Source organism: Panthera tigris, chromosome A3 (genome assembly GCF_018350195.1).
Source record: "Panthera tigris isolate Pti1 chromosome A3, P.tigris_Pti1_mat1.1, whole genome shotgun sequence".
Classification (NCBI taxonomy): domain Eukaryota; kingdom Metazoa; phylum Chordata; class Mammalia; order Carnivora; family Felidae; genus Panthera; species Panthera tigris.
In genome coordinates, this window is record NC_056662.1 from 80,227,407 (window position 1) to 80,246,764 (window position 19,358).

A 19,358-nucleotide genomic window follows, 5' to 3' on the forward strand; every position below is an offset into this window, starting at 1 on the left:
GAAGCACAGTGTTGGGTGTTTGCGCAGAGTGAGCAAGTTCCCTGGCAGGAACTGGTTCCCTTTGGGATTTTGGCTGGGGGATGGGCGGGGGAGATGGCGCTGGCGAGCGCCTTTGTTCCCCACCAAACTGAGCTCTGTCGTACGGGGGCTCAGTAGCTCTCCCTCCCTTTGTCCTCCAGCCTTCCCGCTTTCTGAGCAGAGCTGTTAACTTATGACCTCCCAGACGCTAAGTCGTGCTTGCTGTCGGAACACAGTCCATCAGGCCCCTCCGCTTTTGCCAGCCAGACTCGGGGGCTCCGCTTGGCCGGCGAGCCGCCCCTCCGCCCCGGCTCCCTCCCACCAGTCCGTGGAGCGCGCACCGCCTGGCCGCCCTTCCTACCCTCTTCCGTGGGCCTCTCGTCTGCGCTTGGCTCCGGAGACTCCGTTCTGTTAATCCTCTGGCAGTTTTCTGGGTTATTTAGGCAGGTGTAGGTGGAATCTAAGTGATCAGCAGGACGCGCGGTGAGCCCAGCGTCCTCCTACGCCGCCATCTTCCCTCCCCCTCCCAAAGTTTGAAACTTTTGAATAGAGCAGTCCTCTACAGTTTTCTCTGGGGTTTTCTTCTCAGTAATACTGATTGATAATTGCATTTTCTTGACCTTATGAGAAGTCCCCAAAATAAGATTTTTGGACAATAACCTGGAATTATATTCCATTTTTCAGATACTATTTAAGTATTTGTTAACTGAAACATCAAGGAATTGCAGTCATGCCACCCAAAATATCAAGCACATGTGTGTGTAGGCATTGATGGCTGTCCTGACTACCATCTGGCTAACAAAGATTATAAGATGCCATCAATTTTAAGTTATCAGAGATGTTAAGGAAAAATGCACATCTTTGAATCAAAGAAATGATAGTAGCTAACAAAGCAAGCCCCTGTTCTCCTAATCAAAAATTACAAATCATAAATTCTAAGTACTTTAACTTTTAGGACAAAAAGGCTTTCAAGACATCAGAGTGTCCCTACATAGCAGATAATCAGTAAACATCTAGTGGTTAATAACTGCAGAATTTAGTAACCTAAGTTCTAAGTATTACCCAATACAGAATTTTCTTATAACCCAGATTTTTAAGGTAAATATATTAATTAAACCTAGAAATTAATTAATGTTTAAAATTAAAAACACTCTGGACTTGGAATCTGTACACCTAGGTTCTCATCTTGGCTCTGCTAATAATTACCAGTGTGACATGTTAACTAGCCATTTAAATTCTTTTACTCGTATTTTCCACATATATTAAATGAAATAATCTCTAAGAGCCCTTTTAGCTCTTAAACTCTATCATACTGTGATGCTGTTCAGAAGGTTTAAATGATGTACAATAAATCCACAGGATGATGGAGGCAACATCTATTTATGACCCCATATATATTTGTTTATCAACTGACCATTGGTTAAATGGTCAGAATTTTGTTTAGGGTAAAGTTAAAGGTGTTTTTTCTTTTTGTTTTTTATCAGAAGTACTGCCTGACACAAAAAAATGATTGCTAATATTTCATAGGTTTTTAAAATTGTGCTATTTTAACAGGGTTTTGAAATTGGGCAAATTTCTTAAAAATCTGGGGTTTTTTACATACTATACTTTGTCAATTCTAAGATAAGCATCTTTTTACATTTTCTCTGAAATCAATATGTTACTTACAATAGATAGTATGTTAGAGTTTGACAATGTTTGTTCTTTCTTAGTAGTTCATAAAATAATAGTACATCTAGTACCTAATGGCATTAGGTAAGAGAAAATCTGATCAATTTGGCTATACAGAATTAAAGTCATAATGTTGCTCATTTGAGTGCTTGACCTTTATATACCTTATACATATCTCTCAAACTTTATAACCCATGAGGTAAGTGGTTAAATTCTACTTAATATGTGGGGAAAATGGAGTTTACAGAGTTGCCTAAGATCATTTAATAAGTGTTAAAATTTGAATTCAAAACCAACCTTTTCTGACTCTAAAGTCTATGCTAAACTAGATACTCATAATATCTCTTCATATTTGACCACAATAGCAGTAAAGATAATCAGCCAGATGTAAAGCAGTCAACCTTACTGAAGGACAGTTTAGCAATGTACATCAAGTTCCTTAAAAATGTTTATCTCATTAGATTCTACCTGCAGCACTTATTTTCCATAGGTTAATCAGAACTGTGTATAAGAATTTATAAAGATGTGTATAAAGACATTGTTCTTGATAGTGAAAAATTACAAACAACCTAAATACCTTAAGACAAGTTAAATAAATTATGATGCATCTGTATTATTAGAATGCTAGGGGGGCGCCTGGGTGGCTCAGTCGGTTGGGCGGCCGACTTCGGCTCAGGTCATGATCTCGTGGTCTGTGAGTTCGAGCCCCGCGTCGGGCTCTGTGCTGACAGCTCAGAGCCTGGAGCCTGTTTTGGATTCTGTGTCTCCCTCTCTCTGACCCTCCCCCATTCATGCTCTGTCTCTCTCTCTATCTCAAAAATAAATAAACGTTAAAAAAAATTAAAAAAAAAAAAGAATGCTAGGTAAACAGTTTTAAATTGTGTTTAAAAATATTTTTTAAAATATTTACATGAGAATATGCTCACAATGGAATGTTAAGTTAAAAAAGCATGATTCTGTAGTGATTATCTTTGGGTGCCAGGATTGCTAATTATCTTTATTTTATTTTATTTTATTTCATTTTGTTTTATTTTATTTTATTCTTGAGAGAGAGAGAATGCGAGTGAGGGAGGGGCAGAGGGAGGAGGAGAGAGAGAATCTTAAGTGGGCTCCATGCTAGGCACAGGGCTCAATCTCATGACTATGAGATCATGATACGAGCCAAAATCAAGAGTTGACAGTTAACCAACTGAGTCACCCAGGCACCTACTTTATTTTTTATTTTATTATTTTTTAAAATTTATTTTTGAGAGAGAGGGAGAGCGAGAGCATGTGCACGAGCAGGGGAGGGACAGAGAGAGAGACAGAGGACCTGAAGTGGGCTCTGCGCTGATACCAGAGAGCCTAATGCAGGGCTCGAACTCAAGAACTGTGAGATCATGACCTGAGCCAAAGTCAGACACTTAACCAACTGAGCCACCCAGTTGCCCTGATTTTTTAAATTATTTTTTTATTGATATATAGCTGTCATATAATATTACATTAGTTTCAGGTGTACAATTGTTTGATGTTTGTATACATTGTGAAATGATCACCACAATAAGCCTAGTTAACATCCATTACCATATGTAGTTACAAAAAAATTTTTTTTCTTGTGACAAGAACATTTAAGATCTACTCCCTTAAAAACTTTCATATATGCGATACAGTATTACTAACTATAGTCACCATGCCATACGTTATATCCCCATGACCTATTTATTTTATAACTGGAATTTTGTACCTTTTGACCCCCTTCACCTATTTTGTCCACATTCTATCCCCAGCCTTGGGCAACTACCAATTGGTCTCTATATCTGTGAGCTTGGTGTTTTGGGTTTTGGGGGGCTTTGTTTTGTTTTCAGATTCCACATACAAGTAAGATAATATTGTATTTGTCTTTGTCTGCTGACTTACTTCACTTAGCATAATGCCCTCAGGATCCATGCATATTGTCACAAGTAGTAAGATTTTGTTCTTTTTTATGGCTGCATAATATGCCACTGAGTGTGTGTGTGTGTGTCTGTGCGTGTGCGTGTGTGTGTGTGTGTGTGTGTGTGTGTACAATTTCCTTATCTACTCATCCATCAGTGAGCACTTAGGTTGTTTCTGTATCTTGGCTAATATAAACAATGCTGCGTTGAACATAGGGATGCATATGTGTTTTCGAATTAGTGTTTTTATTTTCTTTGGATAAACACCCAGAAGTGGAATTTCCAAATCATAAGGTAGTTCTATTTCTAATTTTTTGAAGAATCTCCATCCCGTTTTCCACAGTGGCTACACCAATTTATATCCCTACCAACCGTGCATAAGGGTTCTGTCTTCTCCACATCCTCACCAACACTTATTATTCCTTATCTTTTGATAATAGCCATTCTAACAGTTGTGAGGTAATATCTCATTGTGGTTTTAATTTGCATTTCTTTGATAATTAGTGATGTGCATGCATCTTTTCATGTATCTGTGACCATTTGTATGTCTTTTTTGGCTTCCCAAAAATATGTCTATTCAAGTCTTCTGTCCATTTTTTAATTGCATTGCTATTGAGTTATATGAGTTCTTTATATATTTTGGATTATTAACCCCCTCTCAGATACATGATTTGCAAATATTTTCTCCCATTTAGTACATTGCCTTTTCATTTTGTGGATGGTTTCCTTAACTGTGCAGAAACTTTTAGTTTGATGTAGTCCCATTTGTTTATTTTTGCCTTTGTTACCTTTGCTTTTGTTACCAAATGCAAAAAAAATCATCACTAAGACCATTGTCAAGGAGTTTACCACCTGTGTTTTCTTCTAGTTTTATGGTTTTGGATCTTATGTTGAAGTCTTTAATCCATTTTGAATTAATTTTTGTGAGTAGTGTAAGATAGGCATCCAGTTTCATTCTGTTGCATGTGGCTGTCCAGTTCTCTCCACACGATTTATTGGACTGTCTTTTCCCAGTATATTCTTGACTCCTTTGTCGTAAATTAATTGACCCTATATACTTGGGTTTATTTCTGTGGTCTCTTTTTTATTGATCTGTGTGTCTTTTTTTTTTTTTTTTTGGCCAATACCATACTGTTGTGATTACTATAACTTTGTGATATAGTTTGAAATCAGGGAATATGATGCCTCTGATTATTTTTATTTTTACTTTTATGTACTTTCTAAAATTTTTCTAAGAAATATGAATTACATTTATAATCAGAAAAAGTTTGTTTCTGTATGGTCTTGAGACCAAAGCAGTCTTTCGCTTTCTGTGTAGCTAACTGGAATCCCTAAAGGTCTGTATACTCACAGAATTTAGAGCCAATATAGGATCTTAAAGATGATGTATTCTAATCACCAGTTTTAGGGCTGTTGGGATTTTAAAGATGGTCTCTTCTTAAATCTGAAGCAGGCTCTGGGCTCTGAGCTGTCAGCACAGAGCCCGACGTGGGGCTCGAAATGATGAACTGCAAGATCATGACCTGACCTGAAGTTCGACATTTCACCGACTTTGGCTTAGGTCATGATCTCATGGTTTGTGAGTTCAAGTCCTGCATCTGGCTCTGTGCTGACAGTGCATAGCCTGTTTTGAATTCTCTCTCTCCTCTCTCTCTGTCCCTCCCCCACTTCTCAAAAATAAACATTAAAAAACTAAGAGGCAAGGGAGGCCTGGGTGGCTCAGTCGCTTAAGCGTCCGACTTCAGCTCACATCATGATCTCACAGTCTGTGAGTTCGAGCCCCACATCAGGCTCAGTGCTGACAGCTTAGAGCCTGGAGTCTGCTTCAGATTCTGTGTCTCCCTTTCTCTCTGCCCCGCCCCTGCTCATGCTCTGTCTCTGTCTAAAAAATAAATAAAAACATTTAAAAAATTAAAAAAAAACTAGGAGGCAGTTGAGAGCTTTTTAAATATATAATAATAGTTAACATTTATCTAGTGCTCTGTACATTACTCTGTTTCACTTAATCTTTATAATATCCTTGTGAGAGGTTGTCTGTTTTCATCCCCATTTTATAAGTGAGGAAACTGAGGCTTAGAGAGATTGAGTAACTTTTATATCCACAATTAAGTGACATATCTATTGTTTGAACCAAGGTCTTCCTGACTTGAGGGTTCTTAAATATTATGTAATGGAATACAGCATAGCTTTTAAGTGACCTGTTCAATGTTACATTGCTTATTATTAGTGGAAGAAGGATTAACAAACTGATGTCTTGATTGCAGATTCAGTGTTTATTTAATTAATCTTCTCTGTTTTTAGAAAGTGTTGATTTGTAACCAGTTCAACTGCAATGACCAGTTCTATTCTATTATGTCCTATCAACATGACAAAAAATCTATCATTATCACTTATACATTTCAATTATATCTATTAGGTGAAGAATTTTTGTTTAATCCTCTTAAAACCTTGGGTGATGAAAATGTTCTGGAATTAGATAGTGTTGATGGTTCACAACCTTGTGAATATAGTAAAAACCACTGAACTGGATACTTTAAAAAAAATCTTTCCTTAAGTTTACAGAAAAGTGCTTAAAAATGTTATATTAAAACATAAATATCTCAGAGACCAAAAAATGATTTAGTAATTTTTTTTAAAGTTTCACACTATAACAAATAAATATGTTTACTGTTTATTACCTTTTCCTTGACCATAAATGCTACTTATGATTGAACAAAAACTATGCAATGAAAGGGAAGTAAAAAAAATTAAATATCAGACCAATAGTAATCTAAAGTCAGAAGTTGCCTGGGGCCCCTGGGTGGCTCAGTCGGTTAAGCGTTTGACTTCATCTCAGGTCATGATCTTGCAGTTCATGAGTTTGAGCTCTGCATCAGGCTCTTTGCTGACAACTCAGAGCCTGGAGCCTGCTTCGGATTCTGTGTCTCCCTCTTTCTCTGCCCCTCCCACACTCACACTCTGTCTGTCTCTCTCAAACATAAATAAACATTACAAAAAAAATTTAAAGCCAGATGTTGACTACTTTTGGGGAGAAAAAGGAATTTGAACTATAAACATGGATATTTGTGCTTTGAATTAATGTCCTCATTTAAGGACCGATTTCCCTTGGTGGTCGTTACCTGTTGTTACCCATAAATATATTGTAAGATTACAAATTAATCCAGGAAAACATTCTTCCAATTCTGATATGGTTAATTGTCTTATTGTAAGGAAAGTGAGCACTGGAGAAAACCAGTTTTACTTTTTTTTAAAAAAACATAATATGATAGTTTTGAATTTTCTGTAAATGTTAATTGTCAAGAATTTAAAGGATTATTGTCACAGATACTTAATATCTTTAAACATACAAATTTGGAAGACACCTTGTTATCAGTCCTATAAGAGTGTAAGAAATATAATTTTTTAAAAATGTCTGCCAGATTATACTATGATTAACAAATATGAAGAATGTATATAATATACATATGGACCTTATGCTTTATGGGAATATGTTCTAATAAAAACGTAATTAAACATAATCCAGTTTTAGGCAGTAAAGTTATATTTCCAGGGGCACCTGGGTGGCTCAGTTGGTTAAGTGTCCGACTTTGGCTCAGGTCATGATCTCTGAGTTCGGTAGTTCGTTCCTCCCTCGGGCTCCGCACCGTCAGTGCTTGAGATTCTCTTTCTCTACCTCTCTGTGCCCCTCCCCTGCTCACGTGCACTCTCACTCTCTCTCTCTCTCTCTCTCAACAAATAAACTTTAAACAAAAAAGAAGATATATTTCCTAAATGTCAAGGCTTTCTACAGTTTCTAGCTAAAATTAATATTTTCTGTAAGCAATCTTGTAAAATTACAATCTTATTTCTTATCTCTATTATTTTGACAGATAATATAACCATTGATTAGTTTACAAATATAGATTATGTGGTGGGTTTTCTTTTTTTTTTTTTTTTGAGCTTCTAATTCTGTATTTTTGCTTTTAAGCATCGAATGTTATCCAGACAAGAAGAACTTAAAGAAAGAGCAAGAGTTCTGCTTGAGCAAGCAAGAAGAGATGCAGCTTTAAAGGCAGGGAATAAGCAGAATACCAACGCAGCCACACCACTCTGCAACAGGCAGCTAAGTGATGTGAGGAACATTGGTTAAAAAGCCATTAATTGTACTTTGTTTAAGATTGGATTTTATCTATGGAAGTTACTTTTTTTTGGAAATATTAGAATATACTAATGATGCCTTACATTTATTGAAGAGCAGGCATCATTATTATAATGGATGTTTTACATAATTTGTATTTTACTTAACCCCATGAAGTATATGTTCAAACTACTTTCCGCCTAAGAAAACTGGGGTCATAGGTAAGGTAATTTGTACAAGTTAACAGAGTTAGTAAATGATGAATCCAGGATTTGAACTTGAGCGTTTTCAGACTACAGAATCAGTGCTCTTTTCTATCATATAGTGCCATGCCTATGTTAAACCACATTTTTATACATGTTTTTGTGTAGTGCTTCACAAGTGATAATGAATATATGGTAATAGAAGCCCTTAAATTTAAGGGGACAGGAATGTCTTCATGAATCTGAAAACTATGATAGCCTCCCTTACCATCAAACTCACATACACAAAATTACATGTTCTTTTTTTTTTTAATTAAGATTTTAATTTTTTAGAGCAGTTTTAGGTTCACAGCAGAATTTTGGGGAAGGTACAGAGATTTCCCATATACACCCTGCATCTACACATGCATATCCTCTCCTCTTAACAACATCCCACACCAGAGTGATACATTTGTTAGAACTGATAAACCTACACTGAACTGATGAACCAAACCTACATCATAATCACCCAAAGTCCATACTTTACATTATGATTCCCTCTTGTATTCTACATTCTATGAATTTGGACAAATGTGTAATGACATGTATCCATCATTATGGTATCATAGAGTATTTTCATTGCCATAAGAATATTCTGTTACACCTACTTATCCCTTCCAACACTCCCAACCCCTGGAAACCTGATAATTTTACTGTCCCCATAATTTTGCCTTTTGCAGAATGTCATAGTTGGAATCATGCAGTGTATAGCGTTTTCTGATTGGCTTCATTTACCTAGTATAATGCATTTAAGGTTTTTCCGTGTTTTTCATGGTTAGAAAGACCATTTCTTTTTTAGTGCTGAGTAATATCTCATTGTCTGGATGTACCACAGTTTATTTATCCCTTCACCTACTGAAGGACATCTTGATTGCTTCCAAAATTTGACAATTATGAATAAAGCTGCTGTAATCATCCATGTACAAGTTTTTGTGTGGACATAGGTTTTTAACTCATTTGAGGAAATACCAAGGAGTGTGATTGCTAGATCTTATGGGTAAGAATATGTTTACTTTCATAAGAAATTGCCAAACTATCTTCCAAAGTAGCTATACCATCTTGTATTCTCACCAGCAATGTGTGAGAGTTCTTGTGTTCCACATCTTCATCAACAGTGAGTGTGTTGGTGTTCCAGATTTTGACCATTCTGATAGGTGTTTAGGGGTATCTCACTTTTAATTTGCATTTCCCTGATGACGTATGATGTGGAGCATCTTTTTATATGCATACTCACAATCTATAAATCTTTGGAGAGGTGTCTCTTGGGGTCATTGGCCATTTTTTAATTAGGTTGTTTGTTTTTTATTGTTGAGTTTCAATGGTTATTTGTATATTTTGGATATAGTCTTTTATCATATGTGTCTGTTGTAAATTGAGTCTTCCTACTCTTCATTTATTTATTCTTTGATTTCATGATATTCCTCATATAGATCATGTACATATTTTGTTACATTTATACCTATCAACTTTTCACTAATGTGAATAGTATTGTGTTTTTAATTTCAAATTCCACTTGTTCACTGCTGGTATATAGGAAAGCAATTGTCTCTTGTATATATTAGCCTTGTATCTTACAGGCTTGCTATAATTGCTTATTAGTTCCAAGAGAGTTTTTTTTTTTCAATTCTTTGATTTTCTACATAGGTGATCATGTCATCTGTGATCAGACACTTTTATTTCTTCCTTTCAATGCATATGTTTAAACATACCTTTCAGATATGAACTTAATAACCTCTGACCTTGAGCAGTGTTTTTCACACTTCAAGTCTTTCCACGATAATGTGATATAAAATTGATTTAGCACACTGCAGTAATTATTTTATTTTTAATGAAAAGGAATAGAATAGAATGGAATAAAAATATCAGAACTCATCACACGTAGTAACCATGGTATTTTTGTCTGAAACTTGCTTCAGTCATATGGATATATATGCATACTGGATCTTGATATAAAATGTATTTTAAGCTGTGGGTCATGATAAAAATGTTTGAGAAACCCTAATCTAGAGGGCCATCTTTGAAGAAATTTTGTAGCTTTTATGCCAACTTCTTCAGTGCCTAGCCATCTGTTATTTCATCAATTTGTTGGTGATTTGTCAGATATTTATTAAATGTCTGAACTGAGTGTATTCATAGTGACAGAAAAGGCTAAGCTTCTTCCCTCATGGAGTTTACATTATGGTGGGAATACACAGATAATGATAAATAACTCGAGTGTGAAAACTGCATGATATAGTAGAGGATAATTTAAGTAGGTGAGGGCTTGAGTGATTTGAAGATGGGGCATTGAACTAAGATTTGATGGGTGAAAAGGATCTAGTCAAGTGAAGAGCCACAAAAACAATATCTCTTGAAAAAGAAAGTTATTTTGTTAATACTGTATTTTATTTGTGGGTAACTTTATTTCATAATTTTTCAGACTCTAAAATCTATGGGGAATGTGTAAGTCTATATTATTCCAGTGTGTTGATTTAAAAAAAAATTTTTTTAATGTTTATTTATTTTTGGGAGAGAGAGAGACAGAGTGTGAGCAGGAGAGGGACAGAGAGAGGGAGACACAGAATCCGAAGCAAGCTCCAGGCTCTGAGCTGTCAGCACAGAGCCTGACTCAGGGCTCGAACTCACGAGCAATGAGATCATGACCTGAGCTGAAGTCAGAAGCTTAACCAACTGAGCCACCCAGGTGCCCCCAGTGTGTTGATTTTAAATTGAGAGTACCTGAGATTTAAATGGTCTATCTACCAGGTAGATTTTTAAAACTAATTATTTCAGCTATGTGTGAATTTTATATATATTAATAATTCTCATCAAGTGTTTATTGAGCACTTACTATTTGACAGGTAGGATTCTAAGTAATTTAACATGAATTTTCACATTTAATCTCCACAATAATTGTATGAGTTAAATATTATCATTTCTATTTTACAGTCGAGAAAACTGACAAATTAATGAATTGCCTGTTGTCACACAGCTAATAAGTAACAGAGTCAAGACTTGAACCTAGATGATTGATTTCAGAGGTTATGTTTTTAAGGCATTGTGTTATATTTCCTTCTTCTTTATATTTCTGACATCCTTGTGAAATAGAAACAGAGACTGTTGTTTTATCTTTCATAGAGATTAAGAAAGTAAGTTAGGAAAGAATGTTTAAATTTACCTAGGTTGCAGACTATGACATATGAGGCTTCGAATTCAAGTATCCTGACTTTTAAAAAGATGATGTTTAGTCTTTCATTTGGTTTATTCATTTATTACTTCAAATTTTCAGTAAATATTTTATTGGTCACCCCCTTCTATTGAAGGCACCAGTAATTTACACTTTTCATTTCTCAAACAAAATAAATTTTTATCTGAAGTATATTAGTGTGAATTCAGAACAGAAGTTACTTACTAAAACATCTCTTACTCTGTGTCATGACATCTTACTGTATCTGTAAAATATATAACTTGGATTTTAGGAAACATGATGATGGTGACAGTTCATTGAGTTAGATCCTCTTTGTACTCCTCATAGTATGTAACTTGCCACACCTTTCTGGAAAACCATTAGACTTCATCAAGAAATGTTCATTCTCTTTTACCTAATAATTCTAACAAAGAATCGTATCCAGGTTTTCATCACAATGTTATTTGTAATTGCAAAAAATTATAAAATGGTAATTGTGCAAAACAGAAATGATCAAATAAATTATAACAAATAAATATACTTGTTATATAGCCACTAAAACTTATCTATTCAATAATGTCTTGAAAGAATATTGAAAGGACATAGAGTGCTCACAATGTCATTTTGTATAAAAAGTATATAAAATATACATGGCATATGAACTCCATTTTTTTAATGTTTATTTATTTATTTTGAGAGAGAGAGAGGGCTTTCATGCATAAACAGAGGGCGGGTCAGAGAGAGAGAGGAGAGAGAGTGAGAGAAAGAGACAGACAGAGAGAGAGTCCCAAGCAGGCTCCATGCTGTCAACGCAAAGCCTGACATGGAGCTCAATCTCATGAACTGTGAGATTATGACCTGAGCCGAAATCAAGAGTTGGATACTTAACCAGCTGGGCCACCTAGGTGCCTCTGAACAACATTTTGAAATGATACAGACTGTGTGTGTGTGTGTGTGTGTGTGTGTGTGTGTGTGTGTGTGTGTTTAATCATGCATTAAAAAGGACGGAAGGAAAATCATCAAAATATTAACAATATTTATCTCTAAGGGATAGTATAACAAGTGGCTTATAAAGGGTTTTTTTTCCCTTTATTCTTTCTGTTTTAAAAATATCACATGTTAAGATAAATATTTTAAACTAGGGAAATTTGGGGTATCTAAAAAATGTATTTTTATCACATTGTTTTCTTAGTGTACCCAAACGAACTTGACTTCAGAACTTCTAAGATAACGTGTGTATGTGTGTGTTTTAAGGAGAGAGACATAGAAAGAACTCTTCACTTCTACAGTTGATGATAACTAGCTTGTGCCTAGGTGTGGATAAATAGCAGATTCAATAATAGCAGTCCTGTTCACACTGAAAAGGCATGAAATTCTCAATGACTATTGTTTATGATTGATAAGTTAAGTAATCATGGTATCTCATAAAATATCTCATTGTTTCTTTGACTACCACTGATGGGATCTGGGTTACTTGTCCTGTACTCATTTATTGTTCTAGTTGTTTTTCCCAGAAAGAGCAGCTCCGTGCTTCATAGCTAGCCCACTGCATGCCAGGCTAATCACTTTGTTACTTTGTTTTCCATTTACCCAGAGTTGTATCCTATTGCAAATGAAACCATGCTTTAAACAGTCCCCAAGATACTTTTTTTAACCCTTCCTCTTTCAGGTTATCTTTTGCTAAATAAAAAACCACCTTACTGGCATGAAACAACCATCTGATTATGCTCACAGATTCTATGATTTAGGCATCAGGATAGGGGACTCTGGGAGTGGCTTTGTTCCATGACGTCTGGTGCAGAGTTTTGGCGACGACCTCTGCTAAACTGTCAGTTGAAACACCTACATGTAGCCTCTCCCTGTGGTCTTTCCACTTGGGCTAGTTTGGGCTTCCTCACAGCATGGTGGCTGGGTCTATGAGCAGCTATGCCAAGATAGTCAGGCAGACATGCATGGCATTCTTATGATCTAGCTTTAAAAGTCATGTTGCATCACTTTTGCTATACTGATGGCCTAACCAGACACAAAGCTCCACCCAGGTTTAAGGAAGAGAGACATAGACTCCACACCACTAACTGAGAGGAGTGTGGCGTAGGAGATATCGTTGCAGCCTCTTCTGTTATAGTTTAAGCTCAATTTTAAAACTTTCTTGTGCATTCTACTTACTATTGCTCGTTTTTCAGTAAAGTCAAGCTCTGTATAGATGTGTTATGAAAAGCATCAATTTCATGAATTAAATAGTACATTCTCTTCGACTACTGTTCTAGTTTTGACACTTGATGCTCTATGGGGCTTATAGCTTATATTAATTATATTAATGAATGAAATGATGTAAGAAGAAGAATATAAAATGACAGATCAGTCCAATTGCACAAATAGAGAAGTTAGACCTTGCTGTTCCTTTTTAGATTTTCAGTTTAGTGTGCAATTTGATATCAGGTTGATATATTTTCCAAGGACATACTAGTTTATCATTATTATTATTATTATTATTATTATTATTATTATTTTTAATTTACATCCAAATTAGTTAGCATATAGTACAACAATGATTTCAGGAGTAGATTCCTTAGTGCCCCTTACCCATTTAGCCCATCCCCCCTCCCACAACCCCTCCCGTAACCCTCAGTTTGTTCTCCATATTTATGAGTCTCTTCTGTTTTGTCCCCCTCCCTGTTTTTCTGTTATTTTTGTTTCCCTTCCCTTATGTTCGTCTGTTTTGTCTCGTAAAGAAGGACATACTAGTTTTCTTAATTTGATTTCTTTATCATTTCCGGTAGCTCTTGTACATACAGACTGGAATTATTTACCAGTACTGTCCATATTTTAGAAAAGTAGTTTGGCAAACTTGGTTGATAAAAGGAAAAGAGAAAGTGCCCAATTTCATCTCTGGAGCAATTGAATGTGTGTTAAGTGATACTAAAACTGGAAAATACTTAATTTCTCTAAATCTATTTTTCCATTTATTAAATGGAAGCAAAATTCTTTTTTTTTTCCTTGTGTGACATTCAAATTAATAGGTGTCTACGGTGAAGGGGGTAAGGGAACCATGACTAATGCCATTCCCACTTCAGTGTCAGCATCTCTTTCACTCTGGAGAGATCAAAAGACTGCTGGTAAATAAAAAGAAGGTCTAACTGGAAAAAAAAAAAAAAGCTGGCATCTAATTTAGTGAACTGATTGCTACTATTTTCCCGTTTTTATGCTCTTTTATTTGTGCCTTAATTTACAGTGTTCTTATTTTAAAATTCATTGTAAGCTATCTTGTCCTTCATAATGTATGCTACTGTGCTGAAAGTCAAGTTGCTGGTGGGGGGAGTTAGACCTGTTGCTACCCATTGCTTTTTGTGTTCTTAGTTTACCTGAGAATTTCCATGAGTTTAAAAAAAAAGTTGGTACCCAGGAATGACCTCAAGTCTTGAGTGAATGAGACACTGACCCCAAATCTTCTAGAGTTTATTGAAGAGCTTACTGTTGCATATTCTTAAGATTGCTCGTTGATTTAGGACTTACTCAGCAATCATCTTTTATATTTCTGAACTCTGTTTCTGTAAAACTAACCGAGGATCTTCTGATGAACACCAAGAAAAAGAAGAACTATTTTAATAATAATGTTAATAAATGATTTTGGAATACTTGAGGCATATAATACATGGGACAGTGTCCATGTACTTAGTACAGGTTACCTCCTTTTAAGGATTTTTATATCTAGTTCTGGGCTGAGAGAGAATGAAAGCAAAGATTTACATATTAGGAAAGACAAGCTTTTAAAATATAAAGAAGAGAAACTGGTAAATAGTATAAGTACCAATTTGAGTATGTGAAGGTTCAGAATCTTTCTGGTAACTCCCGGTTACCAAGAGAATAAACTTCCCAACTATACAGCATGGCCTTATACAAGGTCCTTGCAAATCCTCTTTCCTCCCTTTCTAGCCTTATCTCTCACCTCTCTCCCATTATCACTCCATAGTCCATCTCTACTAAGTTGCTTGCAGAGAGAATATGGCATACTCTTCAATTCCTGCGTCGAGCACTGGCTGTTCTCTCCCTGAAATTCCCTTCTTTCCTTGTTAGTTTCCACTGAAATATCTCTTCTTCTATGAGTACCTCTGTCACGGTTCCTAGTGGTAAAGCTAATTCTCCTTTGTGTATCTTTTTCTAATATGCTGTACATATCTCTCCCATCGCATTTATCCCATATAATTATCTAATTACACATCTTTCTCCCACTCAGCTATGAGCTATTCAAAGTACAAGAACCTTGTATTCCCATCACCAAGTATTAAGTAAATGTTTATTCAATAAATAAATGAAGGGGATAGTAACAGGCTCTTTTTCATACTTTCTGAGTGTCAACTAATAAAAACATGAGTTTAAACATGAAAAATTTGGGTTGCTATAGGGAGTTTCTTGGTGGTAAAGGTTTGTGAACAGGCAAAATATCTCTCTGAAAGTCTTTAAAGTGGAATTGATTATCATTGAGCAGAGAAAGTTAAAGTGTCTGTCCCCTTTCTTGAGTCAGTTACAGAGATGACATTAGCCACGTTGGAACTTAAGGTTCCCTGGATCATTCTTTTCTTCCTTTCTTAAATCCTTTCTTTATGGTTATGATGTGTACACAGCAAATCCTTACACACACCTGTCCTTCCTGGACACTGAGACCTTTGATTGGAGTGCAACCCCCAACTCTGTCTTGAAGCATACCACCCTCTCTACCAAACATTGCCTCTTAAATAAATTAGTATAGCTTTAGGCTGGAAGGCTAGGAAGCAATTTCTAAGACACTGAAAACAACTCTTTGTAATCTTATCTGCTGGGTCCTTATGTACAGACTCTACTTAAGTCATCCTCAGGAAAAGATTTGAGCTGTAATTTATCTTAAATGGCAACTCACAAACACAGGTATTATAAGCCTTTTAATTTTTCTTAATTTTTGTCAAAACCAGTATTGCACGTTTTAATGAGAACTTGCTGAGCAAGCACATGTTGCATTTAGATCTTTTTTAGAGAAAATAGTTTACATGATTCATTTGTGTCTCTGTGCCTTTAGATGTTCATTTAACCTGTTTCAGGTATTTCCTGAAATTGTTTTTCTATAGGAAACAGATTTCATTGCTCTGAATCTCTGTGATTTAGTTTTTCACTTCCTTTTCCTATTCTGTGAAGATTTTCATATGTTACATTTTACTAATGCAAATTTTAGATGATAGTTCTTTTGTTCATGGTTTCCACATGCACTTAAAGTAATTTTTTCAGGGGCTCCTGGGTGGCTCAGTCAGCTGAGAGTCTGACTCTTGATTTTAGCTCAAGTCATTATCCCAAGGTCCTGGGATCAAGCCCCATGATGGGCTCTGTGCTAAGCATAGAGCCTGCTTAAGATTCTCTCTCTACCTCTCTCTCTCCCTCTGCCCCTCTCCCCTGCTCGCTCTCTCTCTCTCTCTCTCTCTCTCTCCCTTTCTCTCTCAAATTAAAACAAAATTTTTTTTGTTTCAGACTCAGGAGTTTGGTATGAACACACATTGTGAGAAAAGTATAATAGTTTTTTTTTTAAGAAAAAAATTCATTTTTTATTATTTTTCTTCATTACTCAATTCCCCCAAATACTCTTTTCCCAAAAAATGCACAAGTAGAATTTAACAAGCTAGTCTATTTCAGACACTTTTGCTTACTACTTTGTATTAGAATATAATTGCTTTTTAAAAATACATTTAATAAATCTGTTACTTTAAATAATGCTCATGTAATTATGTAGATAGCTGAAGGGGATGTTTGCATTTATGTGCTAAAGTTTAGGATCCATACACTCTAAGGATAAGGAATGAGAATCCTGCTGCCCACAGTCCTTGAAATTGTTAGGGTATTTGTGAAGCACTTTGAACCGATCAGAAGAAGGATGCCATATAAGTTTAATTATTACTTTTATGTTTTTAATAAAGAAAAAAATCTATTTTATAAGTAGAAAGTCTAAAAAGAATTAGGGTAATTCTTTATAAATATGTTTGTTTTTAGTTTTTTCAGCTGTAAATTACATAGCATAAGAAAATTGTTTGCAGATACTTGTTGATACCTAGAAGTTTTGTTTTTCTTTTTTGAATGTTTTTATTTAGTTTTGAGAGAAAGAGACAGGCAGAGTGCAAGCTGGGGAGGGGCAGAGAGAGTGAGGGAGACACAGAATCCGAAGCAGGCTCCAGGCTTTGAGCTGTCAGCGCAGAGCCCGACACAGGGCTCAACCCCACAAACCGTGAGATCATGACTTGAACCAAAGTCAGACGCTTAACCGACTGAGCCACCTAGGCACCCCTGGAAGTTTTTTTTTAATAGAAAGACCAGACAAGAATTACAACATTATTATAAAACAGACTTAAAGGTGTTTTTTTTTTTTTTTCTCAATTTTAATCTGCAAGGATAGTGAGTGACCCATTACAATCAATTGGCGTAGGAGCCCATCCTCACTTAACAGGATCAGACTGCAAGATGTCAGCAAGTTCTTGAAGGTTTGCAGTATCCATCTCTAAAGGTTTGCAGGAATATTTGAATCTCTGAAGAAAACTGTGTATGGGAAAGGAATTTCAGTTTGGTCAGTCTTGAGTCAACTGCAGGGACCAGTAATCAAAAAAGATACAGTGACTTTTTTTTTTACTGGTTGGTAATGAATCCAAAAGGCTTATTTGGTGAGAACCAAAAGAATGCAAGCTGCTCTTTTGCAAATTAAGCCTTTAAACAGGTATTTTGTTGCTATGAAGAGGTAGGACATCAACCTTGCACTTTTGATGTTAATTGGAAAATATTGATTTAAATGGGACTAGTCTGTCGTGCTGATAATTGTAGCAGATTTAGATAAGATCACTAGATCTTTTCCAGATAATAAAAGAAGCAGTTACCATCCAGTTGGTAAAAAAAAAAACAAAAAACAAAAAACAAAAAACTAAACATCATTTTGGTAATCTCTGGCAGATAGAAACTTCTTCTATAGTTTTTATGTATGTATCCTAAGTATGTACCATCATAAAAATGTATATAAGATTATATTATATGTTTATAAATATTAGCTATGTTACAATTAAATGGCTAGCCTCTAGGAATTAAGATTTAACATTAAGGTCAAGCTAAAATTTTAATCTTTCCAAATTACACATATTATCAATTCACTAGGAAGAAGTAGGTTAACTTCACATTTGTGATTTTAAAAGAACATCAAATATTATAAAAAGAAATATAAAATCTTTAATAACATATGGAGTGAGAATTTTGTCTTATTTAGAGATTTTTATTCTCTATATGAGCTGGAATGTCTATACCCAGGGCACTAAAATGAAAATATATTCCTTATTTCTTACTCCAACACAATTGACAGAAGATTTAATGTACATAATCCGCTTCAGACTAGTAAGACACTTTAAATGTATAGCTAATCTTTTTTACAGTTGCATTTTATAGGAGAAGAATGCCAGTGTACTTCTATGTTCGGCATAAATGCCTCTGTACATGGTAGTGGTTTTTATTCATTATGATTTAAATAATAGTTTATCTATTATGTCTAAATTTAAGTTGATTCGAAGTCTGCTATCCTAACAATGGCTACTAGACTTCTTAGAAAACATATTGTTAGCTTGCTAGCATATCTTCAAAGTCATACAAAACACCATCATTGTTAGGAGGAAAAAAAAAAAAACCTCAAGCATCTTTTCTATTATGTGGCCACAAACCCCTAGCCTCAAAAGTCTTATTTATTTGAGATTGCTGTGAATTCATGAAGCTAGGGCTAGGTGTCTTAGCATCAGGAACACTCCTTTTATGCGACTATTAATGGCCATAGACATTTTCCATATGGCTGTTCAGTTCGGTGTTGAACATCCCAGGATGATATCACCATTACTAGGAGCTGTATTTTATATTGCCTATTCTGTTATTGCTCAGCATGCAAGAGGGTAGACTTTAAATCTTTATTCATTTCATTTTTTAATGTTTCTTTTGTTCTCCTTATCATGTTCTGGCTTTCCCAAGGATATATGCCTTGAATGAAAAGTCACATGTGCATTACTAATTGTATGCTATTGTATTTACAGTTCCTAGTGGTGCCACTGTGAAGCTACTAATTCCTTTGCTTCACTTGATGTAAAATAATCTGAGTGTCTTTGATAGCAGTGAAACAGTATTAATTGTTTTGTACATTTTTTGGTCACTCTTCTTAGGTGGTCTTCATAATCTATTAGAACTTTCAGCCAGATTTT

The 19,358-nt window shown here is 35.3% G+C and overlaps 1 protein-coding gene across 18 annotated transcripts in view; it reads left to right on the top strand.

The window, feature by feature from the left end:
- The window catches only part of EHBP1 (EH domain binding protein 1), a 368,736-nt gene that overhangs the window by 274,792 nt on the left and 74,586 nt on the right, over nt 1–19,358 (top strand). For all 18 annotated transcript variants that reach the window (XM_042981497.1, XM_042981498.1, XM_042981500.1 and 15 more), the window contains one exon: nt 7,570–7,713. In XM_042981497.1, coding sequence (XP_042837431.1) covers nt 7,570–7,713 — 144 coding nt within the window. The remainder of the gene's footprint in view (nt 1–7,569; nt 7,714–19,358) is intronic.